This window comes from Lampetra fluviatilis, chromosome 70 (genome assembly GCF_964198595.1).
Source record: "Lampetra fluviatilis chromosome 70, kcLamFluv1.1, whole genome shotgun sequence".
Lineage (NCBI taxonomy): Eukaryota > Metazoa > Chordata > Hyperoartia > Petromyzontiformes > Petromyzontidae > Lampetra > Lampetra fluviatilis.
In genome coordinates this window covers 754,211-773,242 of record NC_136344.1, presented here as the reverse complement: position 1 = coordinate 773,242, position 19,032 = coordinate 754,211, and the positions used below count along the sequence as shown (strand labels likewise).

The window sequence follows — 19,032 nt, the reverse complement described above, 5'->3', positions numbered from 1 at the left end:
TAGTCTGTGGGTCTCTGCTGTGTGAGTAGTCTGTGGGTCTCTACTGTGTGAGTAGTCTGTGGGTCTCTACTGTGTGAGTAGTCTGTGGGTCTCTACTGTGTGAGTAGTCTGTGGGTCTCTACTGTGTGAGTAGTCTGTGGGTCTCTGTGTGTGAGTAGTCTGTGGGTCTCTACTGTGTGAGTAGTCTGTGGGTCTCTGTGTGTGAGTAGTCTGTGGGTCTCTGTGTGTGAGTAGTCTGTGGGTCTCTACTGTGTGAGTAGTCTGTGGGTCTCAACTGTTTGAGAAGTCTATGGGTGGGTGAACGAGTGGGTGAATGAGCGAATTAGTGAGTTAATGAATGGGTGAATGAGCGTGCGATAGGGTAGGCGAATGAATGATTGGGTGAATGAATGTGTGGGTGAATAAGTGAATGGGTGAATGAGTGAGTGAGTGGATGGAGGTGAATGTGCCATACGTACCGGGCCAGTCGCACACGCTGATGGCCGGGTTGAACACCAGGTTGGCTGGACATTGCTTGTGGTACGTCAGGGAATTGGAGCAGTGGTAGAAGCTGTGTGAGTCTGAGGGGTCTGGGTACAGCCCATCAGCCTTGTCCTGGCAGAAAGCCGAGTTCACCACTGCAGGAGACAAAGGTGGGGCTGTTAGCGGGTCTCTATGGATCTCTGTGTAATGAGTCTATGGGTCTCAAATGAGTAGTCTATGGGTCTCTTGGTGATGAGTCTGTGGGTCTCTGAGTGATGAGTGTGTGGGTCTCTTGGTGATGAGTCTATGGGTCTCTTGATGATGAGTCTATGGGTCTCTTGGTGATGAGTCTATGGGTCTCTTGGTGATGAGTCTGTGGGTCTCTGAGTGATGAGTTTATGGGTCTCTGAGTGATGAGTCTATGGGTCTCTTGGTGATGAGTCTATGGGTCTCTTGGTGATGAGTCTGTGGGTCTCTGAGTGATGAGTCTATGGGTCTCTTGGTGATGAGTCTATGGGTCTCTGAGTGATGAGTTTATGGGTCTCTTGGTGATGAGTCTATGGGTCTCTTGGTGATGAGTCTGTGGGTCTCTGAGTGATGAGTCTATGGGTCTCTGAGTGATGAGTGTGTGTAAAACAACCGCCTACCTCCTCGTGGTTCCGAACTGGCAACGTTGTCGTGGACAGTGCTGAGGGGGGGAGGGCCAATTCCGATTGGCCCTTCCCCTCATGGCATCTGTGACCACCACAGCGGCTAAATCGGGGCTCTGGACAGGTGCGAGGGGCTGGTAACCCCTCCACCTTCAATTAACTACCACTAATCTACGACCGAAAAATGTACTTATCAAGCTTGTGCCGGAGACCCCGGGGGGACAGGCGTCTATGACGTCTCCTGGCCAAACTCCATTTGGCGGAGCCAGGAGACTGAATCTTTACCCTCGGGGCTCCTCCAGAAACAACAAAAAAGCCACTACGGATGGCCACGTGGAATTTTCGAGCGCTCACTGCGGAGGAGAGGCTGCCACTCCTCTGTCGGGAGCTGGACCGGTACCGCCTGGATCTCTGTGGTATTCAGGAGGTCCGGTGGACCGGCTCTGACCTGCCAGCGGGCGTTCGACACTTCACGTGGCCTCAAGGTGCACATGGCCTAGCACAAGCGTCGTGGTGACGTCACCGCCACCTAGTGGCGAATGGCGGTTGTTGTTGGTGATGATCATCACCACCACCACCATCATCACCATCACCACCATCACCACCATCACCTCCATCACCACCACTATCACCACCCCCATCACCACCATCACCACCATCACCACCACTATCACCACCATCACCCCCATCACCCCCATCACCACCACCCCCATCACCACCATCATCCCCATCACCACCATCACCACCATCACCACCCCCATCACCACCATCACCCCCATCACCACCATCACCCCCATCACCACCATCACCCCCATCACCACCATCACCACCACCATCACCACCATCACCACCATCACCACCATCACCCTCCCAGCTTCTACAGAGGCCACGACACCATCGTCAAGGCGTGCAATGGAGATGGAGGGGAGTGTGGGGGGGGTGACGACACGAGTTGAGGGCTTACCTGACTTGGTGGTTGCCTGGGTGGTTGCTGCTGCGACGTTGCCTGCAACGGCACAAACGACACAGACACAGACTCAGTGTGTGAGTAGTTTATGGGTCTCTACTGTGTGAGTAGTCTGTGGGTCTCTGCTGTGTGAGTAGTCTGTGGGTCTCTACTGTGTGAGTAGTCTGTGGGTCTCTACTGTGTGAGTAGTCTGTGGGTCTCTGCTGTGTGAGTAGTCTGTGGGTCTCTACTGTGTGAGTAGTCTGTGGGTCTCTACTGTGTGAGTAGTCTGTGTGTCTCTACTGTGTGAGTAGTCTGTGGGTCTCTACTGTGTGAGTAGTCTGTGGGTCTCTACTGTGTGAGTAGTCTGTGTGTCTCTACTGTGTGACTAGTCTGTGGGTCTCTGCTGTGTGAGTAGTCTGTGGGTCTCTACTGTGTGAGTAGTCTGTGTGTCTCTACTGTGTGAGTAGTCTGTGGGTCTCTACTGTTTGAGAAGTCTATCGGTCTTAGTGCGAGTAGTCTATGGATCTCTACTGTGTGAGTAGTCTATGGGTGGGTGAACGAGTGGGTGAATGAGCGAATTAGTGAGTTAATGAATGGGTGAATGAGCGTGCGAGTGGGTAGGCAAATTAATGGGTGGGTGAATGAATGAATCGGGGGGGTGAATGAGTGAATGGGTGAGTGAGTGGATGGGGTGAATGTGCCATACGTACCGGGCCAGTCGCACACGCTGATGGCCGGGTTGAACACCAGGTTGGCTGGGCATTGCTTGTGGTACGTCAGGGAATTGGAGCAGTGGTAGAAGCTGTGGGAGTCTAAGGGGTCTGGGTACAGCCCATCAGCCTTGTCCTGGCAGAATACCGAGTTCACCACTGCAAGAGACAAAGGTGGAGCTGTTAGCGGGTCTCTGTGTACGTGGGTCTCTGAATGATGAGTCTATGGGTCTTATTGTGATGAGTCTGTGGGTCTCTGTGTGATGAGTCTACGTAAAACCACCACCTACCTCGTGGTGCCGGACGGGCAACGCTGTCGTGTACAGTGCTGAGGGGGGGAGGGCCAATTCCGATTGGCCTTTCCCCTCATGGCATCTGTGACCACCACAGCGGCTAAATGGGGGCTCTGGACAGGTGCGAGGGGCTGGTAACCCCTCCACCTTCAATTAACTACCACTAAACTACGACCGAAAAATGTACTTATCAAGCTTGTGCCGGATACCCCGGGGGGACAGGCGTCTATGACGTCTCCTGGCCAAACCCCATTTGGCCGAGCCAGGAGATTGAATCTTTACCCTCGGGGCTCCTACAGAAACAACAAAAAGGCAACTACGGATGGCCACGTGGAATTTTGGAGCGCTCACTGCGGAGGAGAGGCTGCCACTCCTCTGTCGGGAGCTGGACCGGTACCGCCTGGATCTCTGTGGTATTCAGGAGGTCCGGTGGACCGGCTCTGACCTCCTGCCAGCGGGCGTTCGACACTTCACGTGGCCTCAAGGTGCACATGGCCTGGCACAAGCGTCGTGGTGACGTCACCGCCACCTAGTGGCGAATGGCGGTTATCGTTGGTGGCGATGATCATCATCACCACCCCCATCACCACCATCACCACCATCACCTCCATCACCACCACTATCACCACCCCCATCACCACCATCACCACCACTATCACCACCATCACCACCCCCATCACAACCATCACCACTATCACCTCCATCACCACCACTATCACCACCCCCATCACCACCATCACCACCACCACTATCACCACCCCCATCACCACCATCACCACCACCACTATCACCACCCCCATCACCACCATCACCTCCATCACCACCATCACCTCCATCACCACCACTATCACCACCATCACCACCATCTCCACCATCACCACCACCCCCATCACCACCATCACCACCATCACCCTCCCAGCTTCTACAGAGGCCACGACACCATCGTCAAGGCGTGCAATGGAGATGGAGGGGAGTGTGGGGGGGGTGGTGGTGACGTCACGTGACGTCACGTGTTGAGGGCTTACCTGACTTGGTGGTTGCCTGGGTGGTCGCTGGTGCGACGTTGCCTGCAACGGCACAAACGACACAGACACAGACTCAGTGTGTGAGTAGTCTGTGGGTCTCGACTGTGTGAGTAGTCTGTGGGTCTCTACTGTGTGAGTAGTCTGTGGGTCTCTACTGTGTGAGTAGTCTGTGGGTCTCTACTGTGTGAGTAGTCTGTGGGTCTCTACTGTTTGAGTAGTCTGTGGGTCTCTGCTGTTTGAGTAGTCTGTGGGTCTCTACTGTGTGAGTAGTCTGTGGGTCTCTACTGTGTGAGTAGTCTGTGGGTCACTACTGTGTGAGTAGTCTGTGGGTCTCTGCTGTTTGAGTAGTTTGTGGGTCTCTACTGTGTGAGTAGTCTGTGGGTCTCTACTGTGTGAGTAGTCTGTGGGTCTCTACTGTGTGAGTAGTCTGTGAGTCTCTACTGTGTGAGTAGTCTGTGGGTCTCTACTGTTTGAGTAGTCTGTGGGTCTCTGCTGTTTGAGTAGTCTGTGGGTCTCTACTGTGTGAGTAGTCTGTGGGTCTCTACTGTGTGAGTAGTCTGTGGGTCACTACTGTGTGAGTAGTCTGTGGGTCTCTGCTGTTTGAGTAGTCTGTGGGTCTCTACTGTGTGAGTAGTCTGTGGGTCTCTACTGTGTGAGTAGTCTGTGGGTCTCTACTGTTTGAGTAGTCTGTGGGTCTCTACTGTTTGAGTAGTCTGTGGGTCTCTACTGTGTGAGTAGTCTGTGGGTCTCTACTGTGTGAGTAGTCTGTGGGTCTCTGCTGTGTGATGAGTCTGTGGGTCTCTACTGTGTGAGTAGTCTGTGGGTCTCTACTGTGCGAGTAGTCTGTGGGTCTCTACTGTGTGAGTAGTCTGTGGGTCTCTGCTGTGTGAGTGGTCTGTGGGTCTCTACTGTGTGAGTAGTCTGTGGGTCTCAACTGTTTGAGAAGTCTATGGGTGGGTGAACGAGTGGGTGAATGAGCGAATTAGTGAGTTAATGAATGGGTGAATGAGCGTGCGATAGGGTAGGCAAATTAATGGGTGGGTGAATTAATGAGTGGGTGAATGAATGAATGATTGGGTGAATGAATGAATGAATGTGTGGGTGAATAAGTGAATGCGTGAAGAGTGAATGAGTGAGTGAGTGGATGGGGTGAATGTGCCATACGTACCGGGCCAGTCGCACACGCTGATGGCCGGGTTGAACACCAGGTTGGCTGGGCATTGCTTGTGGTACGTCAGGGAATTGGAGCAGTGGTAGAAGCTGTGGGAGTCTAAGGGGTCTGGGTACAGCCCATCAGCCTTGTCCTGGCAGAATACCGAGTTCACCACTGCAAGAGACAAAGGTGGAGCTGTTAGCGGGTCTCTGTGTACGTGGGTCTCTGAGTGATGAGTCTATGGGTCTTATTGTGATGAGTCTGTGGGTCTCTGTGTGATGAGTCTACGTAAAACCACCACCTACCTCGTGGTGCCGGACGGGCAACGCTGTCGTGTACAGTGCTGAGGGGGGGAGGGCCAATTCCGATTGGCCTTTCCCCTCATGGCATATGTGACCACCACAGCGGCTAAATGGGGGCTCTGGACAGGTGCGAGGGGCTGGTAACCCCTCCACCTTCAATTAACTACCACTAATCTACGACCGAAAAATGTACTTATCAAGCTTGTGCCGGAGACCCCGGGGGGACAGGCGTCTATGACGTCTCCTGGCCAAACCCCATTTGGCGGAGACAGGAGATTGAATCTTTACCCTCGGGGCTCCTCCAGAAACAATAAAAAGCCACTACGGATGGCCACGTGGAATGAATGCTCATTGCGGAGTAGAGGATGCCACTCCTCTGTCGGGAGCTGGACCGGTACCGCCTGGATCTCTGTGGTATTCAGGAGGTCCGGTGGACCGGCTCTCACCTCCTGTCAGCGGGCGTTCGACACTTCATGTGGCCTCAAGGTGCACATGGCCTGGCACAAGCTTCGTGGTGACGTCACCGCCACCTAGTGATGATTGGCGGTTATCGTTGGTGGCGATGATCATCATCACCACCATCACCACCACTATCACAACCACCATCACCTCCATCACCACCACTATCACAACCCCCATCACCACCACTATCACCACCATCACCACCCCCATCACCACCATCACCACCACCACTATCACCACCCCCATCACCACCATCACCACCATCACCACCACCATCACCACCACCCCCATCACCACCATCACCACCATCACCACCATCAACCTCCCAGCTTCTACAGAGGCCACGACACCCTCGTCAAGGCGTGCAATGGAGATGGAGGGGAGTGTGGGGGGGGGTGACGTCACGAGTTGAGGGCTTACCTGACTTGGTGGTTGCCTGGGTGGTGGCTGCAGCGACGTTGCCTGCAACGGCACAAACGACACAGACACAGACTCAGTGTGTGAGTAGTTTATGGGTCTCTACTGTGTGAGTAGTCTGTGGGTCTCTACTGTGTGAGTAGTCTGTGGGTCTCTGCTGTGTGAGTAGTCTGTGTGTCTCTACTGTGTGAGTAGTCTGTGGGTCTCTACTGTTTGAGAAGTTTATCAGTCTTAGTGCGAGTAGTCTATGGATCTCTACTGTGTGAGTAGTCTATGGGTGGGTGAACGAGTGGGTGAATGAGCGAATTAGTGAGTTAATGAATGGGTGAATGAGCGTGCGATAGGGTAGGCAAATTAATGGGTGGGTGAATTAATGAGTGGGTGAATGAATGAATGAATGTGTGGGTGAATAAGTGAATGAGTGAGTGGATGGGGTGAATGTGCCATACGTACCGGGCCAGTCGCACACGCTGATGGCCGGGTTGAACACCAGGTTGGCTGGGCATTGCTTGTGGTACGTCAGGGAATTGGAGCAGTGGTAGAAGCTGTGGGAGTCTAAGGGGTCTGGGTACAGCCCATCAGCCTTGTCCTGGCAGAATACCGAGTTCACCACTGCAGGAGACAAAGGTGGAGCTGTTAGCAGGTCTCTGTGTACGTGGGTCTCTGAGTGATGAGTCTATGGGTCTTATTGTGATGAGTCTGTGGGTCTCTGAGTGATGAGTCTATGGGTCTTATTGTGATGAGTGTGTGGGTCTCTGTGTGATGAGTCTGCGTAAAACAACCGCCTACCTCCTCGTGGTTCCGAACTGGCAACGCTGTCGTGGACAGTGCTGAGGGGGGGAGGGCCAATTCCGATTGGCCTTTCCCCTCATGGCATCTGTGACCACCACAGCGGCTAAATGGGGGCTCTGGACAGGTGCGAGGGGCTGATAACCCCTCCACCTTCAATTAACTACCACTAATCTACGACCGAAAAATGTACTTATCAAGCTTGTGCGGAGACCCCGGGGGGACAGGCATCTATGACGTCTCCTGGCCAAACCCCATTTGGCGTAGACAGGAGATTGAATCTTTACCCTCGGGGCTCCTCCAGAAACAATAAAAAGCCACTACGGATGGCCACGTGGAATTTTCGAATGCTCATTGCGGAGTAGAGGATGCCACTCCTCTGTCGGGAGCTGGACCGGTACCGCCTGGATCTCTGTGGTATTCAGGAGGTCCGGTGGACCGGCTCTCACCTCCTGTCAGCGGGCGTTCGACACTTCATGTGGCCTCAAGGTGCACATGGCCTAGCACAAGCTTCGTGGTGACGTCACCGCCACCTAGTGATGATTGGCGGTTATCGTTGGTGGCGATGATCATCATCACCACCATCACCACCACTATCATAACCACCATCACCTCCATCACCACGACTATCACAACCCCCATCACCACCACTATCACCACCATCACCACCCCCATCACCACCATCACCACCACCACTATCACCACCACCACCACCCCCATCACCACCATCACCACCATCAACCTCCCAGCTTCTACAGAGGCCACGACACCCTCGTCAAGGCGTGCAATGGAGATGGAGGGGAGTGTGGGGGGGGTGACGTCACGAGTTGAGGGCTTACCTGACTTGGTGGTTGCCTGGGTGGTGGCTGCTGCGACGTTGCCTGCAACGGCACAAACGACACAGACACAGACTCAGTGTGTGAGTAGTTTATGGGTCTCTACTGTGTGAATAGTCTGTGGGTCTCTGCTGTGTGAGTAGTCTGTGGGTCTCTACTGTGTGAGTAGTCTGTGGGTCTCTACTGTGTGAGTAGTCTGTGGGTCTCTGCTGTGTGAGTAGTCTGTGGGTCTCTACTGTGTGAGTAGTCTGTGGGTCTCTACTGTTTGAGAAGTTTATCAGTCTTAGTGCGAGTAGTCTATGGATCTCTACTGTGTGAGTAGTCTATGGGTGGGTGAACGAGTGGGTGAATGAGCGTGCGATAGGGTAGGCAAATTAATGGGTGGGTGAATTAATGAGTGGGTGAATGAATGAATGAATGTGTGGGTGAATAAGTGAATGAGTGAGTAGATGGGGTGAATGTGCCATACGTACCGGGCCAGTCGCACACGCTGATGGCCGGGTTGAACACCAGGTTGGCTGGGCATTGCTTGTGGTACGTCAGGGAATTGGAGCAGTGGTAGAAGCTGTGGGAGTCTAAGGGGTCTGGGTACAGCCCATCAGCCTTGTCCTGGCAGAATACCGAGTTCACCACTGCAGGAGACAAAGGTGGAGCTGTTAGCGGGTCTCTGTGTACGTGGGTCTCTGAGTGATGAGTCTATGGGTCTTATTGTGATGAGTCTGTGGGTCTCTGAGTGATGAGTCTATGGGTCTTATTGTGATGAGTGTGTGGGTCTCTGTGTGATGAGTCTGCGTAAAACAATCCCCTACCTCCTCGTGGTTCCGAACTGGCAACGTTGTCGTGGACAGTGCTGAGGGGGGGAGGGCCAATTCCGATTGGCCTTTCCCCTCATGGCATCTGTGACCACCACAGCGGCTAAATGGGGGCTCTGGACAGGTGCGAGGGGTTGGTAACCCCTCCACCTTCAATTAACTACCACTAAGCTACGACCGAAAAATGTACTTATCAAGCTTGTGCCGGAGACCCCGGGGGGACAGGCGTCTATGACGTTTCCTGGCCAAACCCCATTTGGCGGAGCCAGGAGATTGAATCTTCCCCCTCGGGGCTCCTCCAGAAACAACAAAAAAGCCACCACGGATGGCCACGTGGAATTCTCGAGCGCTCACTGAGGAGGAGAGGCTGCCACTCCTCTGTCGGGAGCTGGACTGGTACCGCCTGGATCTCTGTGGTATTCAGGAGGTCCGGTGGACCGGCTCTGACCTCCTGCCAGCGGGCGTTCGACACTTCACGTGGCCTCAAGGTACACATGGCCTGGCACAAGCGTCGTGGTGACGTCACCGCCACCTAGTGGCGAATGGCTGTTATCGTTGGTGGCGATGATCATCATCACCACCCCCATCACCACCATCACCACCACTATCACCACCACCATCACCTCCATCACCACCACTATCACAACCCCCATCACCACCACCCCCATCACCACCATCACCACCATCACCCTCCCAGCTTCTACAGAGGCCACGACACCATCGTCAAGGCGTGTGATGGAGATGGAGGGGAGTGTGGGGGTGGTGGAGTTGACACGAGACGACACGAGACGACACGAGTTGAGGGCTTACGTGGCTTGGTGGTTGCCTGGGTGGTCGTTGTTGCGTCGTCGTGTGGAACTGCACACACAACACAGACACAGACTCAGTGTGTGAGTCGTCTGTGGGTCTCTGTTGTGTGAGTAGTCTATGGGTGGGTGAACGAGTGGGTGAATGAGCGCATTAGTGAGTGAATGGGTGGGTGGGTGAATGACTGAGTGGGCAAATGAGTGAGTGGGTGGGTTAGTGAACGGGTGGCGAGGTGAATTGGTGACTGAATGTGTGTGTGTTTGCGTGAATGGTTGGGTGAGTGGGTGAATGGGTGAATGAGTGATTGAGTGGATGGCGTGAATGTGCAATACGTACCGTCCCAGTCGCATATGTTTTTGGCCGGGTTGAACACCAGGTTGGCTGGACATTGCTTGTGGTACGTCAGGCAATTGGAGCAGTGGTAGAAGCTGTGTGAGTCTGAGGGGTCTGCGTACATCCCATCCGCCTTGTCCTGGCAAAAAGCCGAGTTCACCACTGCAGGAGACAAAGGTGGAGCTGTTAGCGGGTCTCTGTGTACGCGGGTCTCTGTGTGATGAGTCTTCGGGTCTCTGTGTGATGAGTCTACGAGTCTCTGTGTGATGAGAACGTGGGTCTCAAATGAGTAGTCTTTTGGTCTATGTGCGATGAGTCTGTGGGTCTCTGTGTGATGAGTCTGTGGGTGTCTGTGTGATGAGTCTGTGGGTCTCAAATGAGTAGTATATGGGTCTCTATGTAATGAGTCTCAAATGAGTAGTCTATGGGTCTCTGTGTGATGAGTCTATGGGTCTCAAATGAGTAGTCTATGGATCTCTGTGTTATGAGTCTATGGGTCTCAAATGAGTAGTCTATGGATCTCTGTGTGATGAGTCTATGGGTTTCAAATGAGTAGTGTTCTGCCTCATGGCAGGAGTTTTGCCTCACGGCAGATGGGGGGGAAAGGCGTATGTACACAGGAATTTCCTGTTTTTGATGCTGGTTTTGGTCACGTGACCAGGAAGTTGCGAATTAAGATTCCCGCTTAACCACGCGGGCGTCGGCCATTTTGCACATAATTCAAGATGGCGGCACACATAATTCAAGATGGCGGCACACAGAATTCAAGATGGCGGCACACATCGCGTCCCAGTGAAGCCAGCCACAATTGTCCATCTTGGGAGCTTAAGAAGCATTGTCTGTAAGTTCGTGTATGTTCTTATAATATTGGCAATGCTGTTATAATGTTAGAATGACCGTTATAAGGATGTAAATGCCGTTATAATGCCGTTAAATTGTTAAGATAAATACGAGGCCTAGTTAACAACGAAGCCTGCAACTTTCCTTATTGTGAATGTCACTTGTAATTGAATAAGTCGAGTCAAACTTGTACCCAAGTAACTTTATTGCGATCCTGAGAGCAAGGATGACGAAATATCTCATCCACAGTTTAGTGTTATGTGTAATACTGTTCATTTGGGGTGCAGTGTGATGAATACACGATGTGCCTTTATGTAACACAGCAGCTTATGCTCTTGTATAGTTATTCAGTGGTAATGTAGGTGCCTGCCCTCTCCAGGATCTATTGTTTAGAAATATGTTATCTAAGACAATGTTATGATGCTGTGGTATTCATTCATTGTGTTGGTGTTTCCGGGTTATAACAGATGCTGTATCTGTGTTTTCTCACCGGTTTTACCTCGTTAAACTCAATAAATGACGTTTGGAGTTGGACGTTCATCCTGGCTCCGAGGGTTTATTGAACGCGAGGTTAACTACTCAGCTAGCGGTGCAACGCAGCGCACAGCGAGGCCGAGACAAGTAGTCTATGGATCTCTGTGTAATGAGTCTATGGGTCTCAAATGAGTGGTATATGCGTCTCTGGGTGATGAGTCATTGGGTCCCTATGTGAGTCTATGGGTCTCAGTGTGAGTTGTCTGTGGGTGGGTGAATGAGCGTGCGAGTGGGTAGGTGAATGAGTGAATGGGTGAGTGAGTGGATGGGGTGAATGTGCCATACGTACCGGGCCAGTCGCACACGCTGATGGCCGGGTTGAACACCAGGTTGGCTGGGCATTGCTTGTGGTACGTCAGGGAATTGGAGCATTGGAAGAAGCTGTGGGAGTCTAAGGGGTCTGGGTACAGCCCATCAGCCTTGTCCTGGCAGAATGCTGAGTTCACCACTGCGGGAGACAAAGGTGGAGCTGTTAGCGGGTCTCTGTGTGATGAGTCTTCGGGTCTCTGTGTGATGAGTCTACGGGTCTCTGTGTGATGAGTCTGTGGGTCTCTGTGTGATGAGTCTGTGGGTCTCTGTGTGATGAGTCTACGGGTCTCTGTGTGATGAGTCTGTGGGTCTCTGTGTGATGAGTCTGTGGGTCTCTGTGTGATGAGTCTGTGGGTCTCTGTATGATGAGTCTACGGGTCTCTGTGTGATGAGTCTGTGGGTCTCTGTGTGATGAGTCTGTGGGTCTCTGTGTGATGAGTCTGTGGGTCTCTGTGTTATGAGTCTGTGGGTCTCTGTGTGATGAGTCTCTGGGTCTCTGAGTGATGAGTCTGTGGGTCTTATTGTGATGAGTCTGTGGGTCTCTGTGTGATGAGTCTGTGGGTCTCTGTGTGATGAGTCTGTGTAAAACAACCCCCTACCTCCTCGTGGTGCCGGACGGGCAACGCTGTCGTGGACAGTGCTGAGGGGGTGAGGGCCAATTCCGATTGGCTTTTCCCCTCATGGCATCTGTGACCACCACAGCAGCTAAATGGGGGCTCTGGACAAGTGCGAGGGGCTGGTAACCCATCCACCTTCAATTAACTACCAAAACAAAAAGTAACTTGCAGTGCCACACCGATTGCGGATTTGCTGAGCATTTTTGTGAGGTCCTTGAGGAGGGGAAATCCTTCAGCCTGGAAAACATGGTGGGACAAAGTGGGGATGACCCTGCTGAGGCTGTGGTGCTTCAAATATTGGAAGAAGTCACCCCCTGTGAGTGGCTGGCTGAGGTGCCATCAGTTGAGGAAGTACTGAAGGCGATCCAGAGTTTGAGACTGGGATAGGCACCGGGCAGAAATGATCTCCCAAGCGAAATTCTGAGGGAGGGTGGCGTTTGTGCACAGACTGCCCTATATGACATCATAACAACAGTCTGGACCACTGGACGGGTTCCGCAGGATTGGAAGGATGCCCTGGTGGTCCCCCTCTTTAAGAAGGGGGACCGCACAGACTGTAACAACTACAAGGGAATTTCACTCCTCAGTGTGCCGGGAAAGGTCCTGGCAAGGATTATTCAACACCGCCTTGCCAGGCACGCTGAGGAGAGGCTTGCGGAGCCCCAATGCGGTTTCAGGAAAAGGCGGTTCTGCACAGATGCCATATTTTCAGTCCGTCTGCAACAGCAGAGGTGTAGGGAATTCCAACAAGACCTACATCTCTGCTTTTTTGACCTGGTAAAGGCCTATGATACCATCAGTAGGCCTGAGCTCTGGGTTGTTCTTCGTGCTTTCGGTGTCCCTGACTCATTGCTCACGATCATTAAGGACCTTGATGATGGTGAGCGGGCCCGGGTAAATCTACGTGGCTAGGAGTCAGAGCCAATCCCTGTTCACCTTGGGGTGCGACAGGGATGTCCTCTGGCTCTCACATTATTTAACATCTATTTCGACCACGTGGTTCGTGAAACCTTCAATGGCTGTACCAGAAGAATTTTCATTTGGTACACATACAATGGGAGCCTGATCAATGCCCGAATGCGGTCAAGGGATGGCTCCCTATTGCTCAACCATGGTACGTATGCCGATGTTCTGGTAATTGCTGCTCACTCAGAGGAGGAGTTGGAGCTGCTGCAGCTGAACCTGGAGCTTGCCGCAAAGAGGTGGGGACTTACCATCAGCCCCACCAAAACTAAGCACCTGCCTGGGTATTTTGTACCATCGGACACTCCACCCCCACAACTCCCAATTGATGATGGGGCAGTTGAGGAGAGAGTGGAGAGTTTCCCACACCTGGGCAGTGTGCTCATGACCGGCTCTGGTGTGACAGCAGAGGTCTCACTCCAAATCAGTCGAGCGGCAATATCTCGTCACCGCCACCACGATGCTTGTGCAGGTGGTTGTTGTTGTTGTTGAGTAGGTGTACAAGTGAGGAGATGAATGAGTGAGTGGGTGAGTGAGTGAGTGAATGAGTGAGTGGGTGAATTAGTGAGTGGGTGAATGAGTGAGTGGGTGAATGAGTGAGTGGGTGAGTGAGTGGGTGAATGAGTGAGTGGGTGAATGAGTGAGTGGGTGAATGCGTGAGTGGGTGAATGAGTGAGTGGGTGAATGAGTGAGTGGGTGGGTGAATGAGTGAGTGAGTGGGTGAATGAGTGGGTGAATGAGTGAGTGGGTGAGTGAGTGAGTGGGTGAATGAGTGAGTGGGTGAATGAGTGAGTGGGTGAATGCGTGAGTGGGTGAATGAGTGAGTGGGTGAATGAGTGAGTGGGTGAGTGAATGAGTGAGTGAGTGGGTGAATGAGTGGGTGAATGAGTGAGTGAGTGGGTGAATGAGTGAGTGGGTGAGTGAGTGAGTGGGTGAATGAGTGAGTGGGCGAGTGAGTTGGTGGGGTGAATGTGCGATACGTACCGTCCCAGTCACATCTGTTTTTGGCCGGGTTGAACACCAGGTTGGCTGGACATTGCTTGTGGTACGTCAGCGAATTGGAGCAGTGGTAGAAGCTGTGGGAGTCTGAGGTGTCTGGGTACAGCCCATCAGCCTTGTCCTGGCAGAATACTGGGTGGGTCAAACGTTGCAGGAGACGGTAGAGATGTTAGAGAAGGTAGAGATGTTAGCAGGTCTCTGTGATGAGTCTGTGGGTCTCTGTGTGGTGAGTCTATGGGTCTCTGCTGTGTGATGAGTCTATGGGTCTCTGTGTGATGAGTCTATGGGTCTCTGTGTGGTGAGTCTATGGGTCTCTGCTGTGTGATGAGTCTATGGTTCTCTGCTGTGTGGTGAGTTTATGGGTATTTGTGTGATGAGTCTATGGGTCTCTGTGTGGTGAGTCTATGGGTCTCTGTGTGATGAGTACGTGGGTCTTTGTCTGATGAGTCTATCGGTCTCTGTGTGAGTAGTCTGTGCATCTCTGTGTGAGTAGTCTGTGGGTCTCTATTGTGTGAGTAGTCTGTGGGTCTCTACTGTGTGAGTAGTCTGTGGGTCTCTGCTGTGTGAGTAGTCTGTGGGTCTCTACTGTGTGAGTAGTCTGTGGGTCTCTACTGTGTGAGTAGTCTGTGGGTCTCTGTGTGAGTAGTCTGTGGGTCTCTGTGTGTGAGTAGTCTGTGGGTCTCTGTGGGTGAGTAGTTTGTGGGTCTCTACTGTGTGAGTAGTCTGTGGGTCTCTACTGTGTGAGTAGTCTGTGGGTCTCTGCTGTGTGAGTAGTCTGTGGGTCTCTACTGTGTGAGTAGTCTGTGGGTCTCTGTGTGAGTAGTCTGTGGGTCTCTGTGGGTGAGTAGTCTGTGGGTCTCTGTGGGTGAGTAGTCTGTGGGTCTCTACTGTGTGAGTAGTCTGTGGGTCTCTGTGGGTGAGTAGTCTGTGGGTCTCTACTGTGTGAGTAGTCTGTGGGTCTCTGTGCGATTAGTCTGTGGGTCTCAACTGTGTGAGTAGTCTGTGGGTCTCTGTGTGTGAGTAGTCTGTGGGTCTCTACTGTGTGAGTAGTCTGTGGGTCTCTGTGCGATTAGTCTGTGGGTCTCTACTGTGTGAGTAGTCTGTGGGTCTCTGCTGTGTGAGTAGTCTGTGGGTCTCTGCTGTGTGAGTAGTCTGTGGGTCTCTGCTGTGTGAGTAGTCTGTGGGTCTCTGTGTGTGAGTAGTCTGTGGGTCTCTGCTGTGTGAGTAGTCTGTGGGTCTCTGCTGTGTGAGTAGTCTGTGGGTCTCTGCTGTGTGAGTAGTCTGTGGGTCTCTACTGTGTGAGTAGTCTGTGGGTCTCTGCTGTGTGAGTAGTCTGTGGGTCTCTACTGTGTGAGTAGTCTGTGGGTTTCTGTGTGTGAGTAGTCTGTGGGTCTCTGCTGTGTGAGTAGTCTGTGGGTCTCTGTGTGTGAGTAGTCTGTGGGTCTCTACTGTGTGAGTAGTCTGTGGGTCTCTGTGGGTGAGTAGTCTGTGGGTCTCTACTGTGTGAGTAGTCTGTGGGTCTCTGTGTGTGAGTAGTCTGTGGGTCTCTGCTGTGTGAGTAGTCTGTGGGTCTCTGCTGTGTGAGTAGTCTGTGGGTCTCTACTGTGTGAGTAGTCTGTGGGTCTCTGTGTGTGAGTAGTCTGTGGGTCTCTACTGTGTGAGTAGTCTGTGGGTCTCTACTGTGTGAGTAGTCTGTGGGTCTCTACTGTGTGAGTAGTCTGTGGGTCTCTACTGTGTGAGTAGTCTGTGGGTCTCTGTGTGTGAGTAGTCTGTGGGTCTCTACTGTGTGAGTAGTCTGTGGGTCTCTGTGGGTGAGTAGTCTGTGGGTCTCTACTGTGTGAGTAGTCTGTGGGTCTCTGTGGGTGAGTAGTCTGTGGGTCTCTACTGTGTGAGTAGTCTGTGGGTTTCTACTGTGTGAGTAGTCTGTGGGTCTCTACTGTGTGAGTAGTCTGTGGGTCTCTGCTGTGTGAGTAGTCTGTGGGTCTCTGCTGTGTGAGTAGTCTGTGGGTCTCTACTGTGTGAGTAGTCTGTGGGTCTCTACTGTGTGAGTAGTCTGTGGGTCTCTGCTGTGTGAGTAGTCTGTGGGTCTCTACTGTGTGAGTAGTCTGTGGGTCTCTACTGTGTGAGTAGTCTGTGGGTCTCTGTGTGTGAGTAGTCTGTGGGTCTCTACTGTGTGAGTAGTCTGTGGGTCTCTGTGTGTGAGTAGTCTGTGGGTCTCTGTGTGTGAGTAGTCTGTGGGTCTCTGTGTGTGAGTAGTCTGTGGGTCTCTGTGTGTGAGTAGTCTGTGGGTCTCTGTGTGTGAGTAGTCTGTGGGTCTCTACTGTGTGAGTAGTCTGTGGGTCTCTGTGTGTGAGTAGTCTGTGGGTCTCTGTGTGTGAGTAGTCTGTGGGTCTCTGCTGTGTGAGTAGTCTGTGGGTCTCTGTGTGTGAGTAGTCTGTGGGTCTCTACTGTGTGAGTAGTCTGTGGGTCTCTGTGTGTGAGTAGTCTGTGGGTCTCTGCTGTGTGAGTAGTCTGTGGGTCTCTGTGTGTGAGTAGTCTGTGGGTCTCTACTGTGTGAGTAGTCTGTGGGTCTCTGTGTGTGAGTAGTCTGTATCAGGAGTAAAACTCTCACCGTTATTTGCCTTGTCTATTCCCTGTAAAATGTAAACAAAGCAAAGAATGAGCACAGGATGGGAGATGAACTCGAAACATCATCGGTATCGTCAAATGTCAACAAAACCTATTAACATAGAGACCTTCATCTGTGTAAGGGGCCGTCCATAAATGACGTCACGCGATTTGGGACGATTTTTGACCCCCCCCCCCCAAACCATATTTACATTTTGAAAATAAAACATGCTTCAAATCCCTTTAAACTATTGTCATTGTAGTGCGTATTTAATGTGGCGCTGCACTCTGATGTTGTAGGAGTGTTGTTATAACGATTCTATATTTATTTTAAGTTTCGCATTTTTATGTGACGTCACATTTCTCAAACCCCCCCCCCCTCGTCACACATCGTCACAAATGTCTGACCCCCCCCCCCCCCTACGTGCGTGACGTCATATATGGACGGCCCCATATGTCTCGCACCCCTTCGCTCGGATACTTCTCTACAGGGTAGAAAGCTGTAATTGTAAAATTTCGATGTAAAGCTTCTTTCGTGACTGCAGGGATTCATCGTCTTGGTTCTTTCGGTAAAGTCACGTAGAAGGGAAATAATAAACTAATCAAAATAAAACATAATAAAATACAATTCTCACGACGTTTCGGCCACAACGCAAGCAGCCGTCCTCAGGTGGAGAACAGGTCTGTCGGGGAGACATTCAGACGCTGTCAGACGCTGTCTCCCCGACAGACCTGTTCTTCACCTGAGGACGGCTGCTTGCGTTGTGGCCGAAACGTCGGTGAGAATTATTTTATTATGTTTTATTTTAATAATTTTATTTTGTTTTATTTTTATTAGTTTATTTTGTTTTTATTTATTATTTTATTATTTCCCTTCTACGTGACTTTACCGAAAAGAAGCTTTAATTGTGTGTTACCCAGGCAGCTATTAAAGACAAACAACAGGAAGGAGTGAACATCTATCTTCCATCTATCCGTATAAATGAAGACCTCCTTCATCTTGTGTATGTCTCACAACAACAACAACCTATTTAAGATCCATCCCTACAGGGTAGAAAGCTACAAATTGCGTTGCCCAGGTCGTTTTTAGTAACACAAACAACATGGGATAGACATCTGAAAATCCGAGATTGTTGATTGAAGACCCCCCACACAGTATGAGACATCTCCTTTACCAGTGGCAAAATATAGTGATAGGTTTTTACCCTTTCAACTGGTACAAAACTGACACCTATATACAATATTCTTAGGTTTTTTTTCGGTAAAGTCACGTAGGTAAAAAAATGTAAATTAATAAAAGTTAAATAAAAATTAATAAAAGTAAAATAAAAATATACAAGGCATCATGTTTGCATTAACCACAGCACAAGCAGTCAAAATGCAAACAAAAAAGAAACATCATTATCAGAGTTGTTTCTTTTTGTTTGCATTTTGACTGCTTGTGTTGTGTTAATGCAAACATGATGCCTTGTGTATAAAGGTGTCAGTTTTGTACCCAGTTGAAAGGGTATGACCCCCTACATGTCGACGTTTAAAGTGTGCCCCACAAACACCAAACGTGGTTCAGTGTCAATCACCGAGACTCACAGAGCCAGGACTAAGGCTCAACCCCCATAGGGTTCAGTGTCCAATCACCGAGACTCACACAGAGCCAGACTAAGGCTCACTCCCGTAGGGTTCAGTGTCAATCACCGAGACTCACAGAGCCAGACTAAGGCTCACACCCCCATAGGGTTCAGTGTACAATCACCGAGAGACTCACAGAGCCAGACTAAGGCTCTCTTCCGTAGGTCGGTCATGTATCAGTGTCAATCACCGAGACTCACCAGAGCCAGACTAAGGCTCACGTCCCATTTGGGTTCAGTGTCAATCACCTCAGGACTCACAGAGCCAGACTAAGGCTCCCTCCTGTAGGGTTCGGTGTCAATCACGCGAGACCCAACAGAGCCAGACTAAGGCTCCCCTCCATAGGGTTCAGTGTCAATCACCGAGACTCACAGAGCCAGACTAAGGCTCCCTCCTGTAGGGTTCAGTGTCAATCACCGGAGACTCACAGAGCCAGACTAAGGCTCCCCTCCCATAGGGTTCAGTGTCAATCACCGAGACCCACAGAGCCAGACTAAGGCTCCCTCCCATAGGGTTCAGGTGTCAATCACCGAGACT

At 51.5% G+C, this 19,032-nt stretch overlaps 1 protein-coding gene across 1 annotated transcript in view; it reads right to left on the bottom strand.

Annotated features, from left to right (window-relative positions):
- LOC144952821 (uncharacterized) overlaps positions 1-19,032 on the bottom strand; it is a 41,264-nt gene that overhangs the window by 20,581 nt on the left and 1,651 nt on the right. Inside the window, exons 2-12 of the mRNA XM_078883289.1 lie at positions 16,874-16,895; positions 14,248-14,394; positions 11,664-11,822; positions 10,004-10,162; positions 8,513-8,680; positions 8,052-8,093; positions 6,877-7,035; positions 6,427-6,468; positions 5,258-5,416; positions 2,772-2,951; positions 459-617 (exon numbers count right to left, since the gene is read on the bottom strand). Of these exons, the coding sequence (XP_078739415.1) occupies positions 459-617; positions 2,772-2,951; positions 5,258-5,416; positions 6,427-6,468; positions 6,877-7,035; positions 8,052-8,093; positions 8,513-8,680; positions 10,004-10,162; positions 11,664-11,822; positions 14,248-14,394; positions 16,874-16,895 (1,396 nt within the window). The remainder of the gene's footprint in view (positions 1-458; positions 618-2,771; positions 2,952-5,257; positions 5,417-6,426; positions 6,469-6,876; positions 7,036-8,051; positions 8,094-8,512; positions 8,681-10,003; positions 10,163-11,663; positions 11,823-14,247; positions 14,395-16,873; positions 16,896-19,032) is intronic.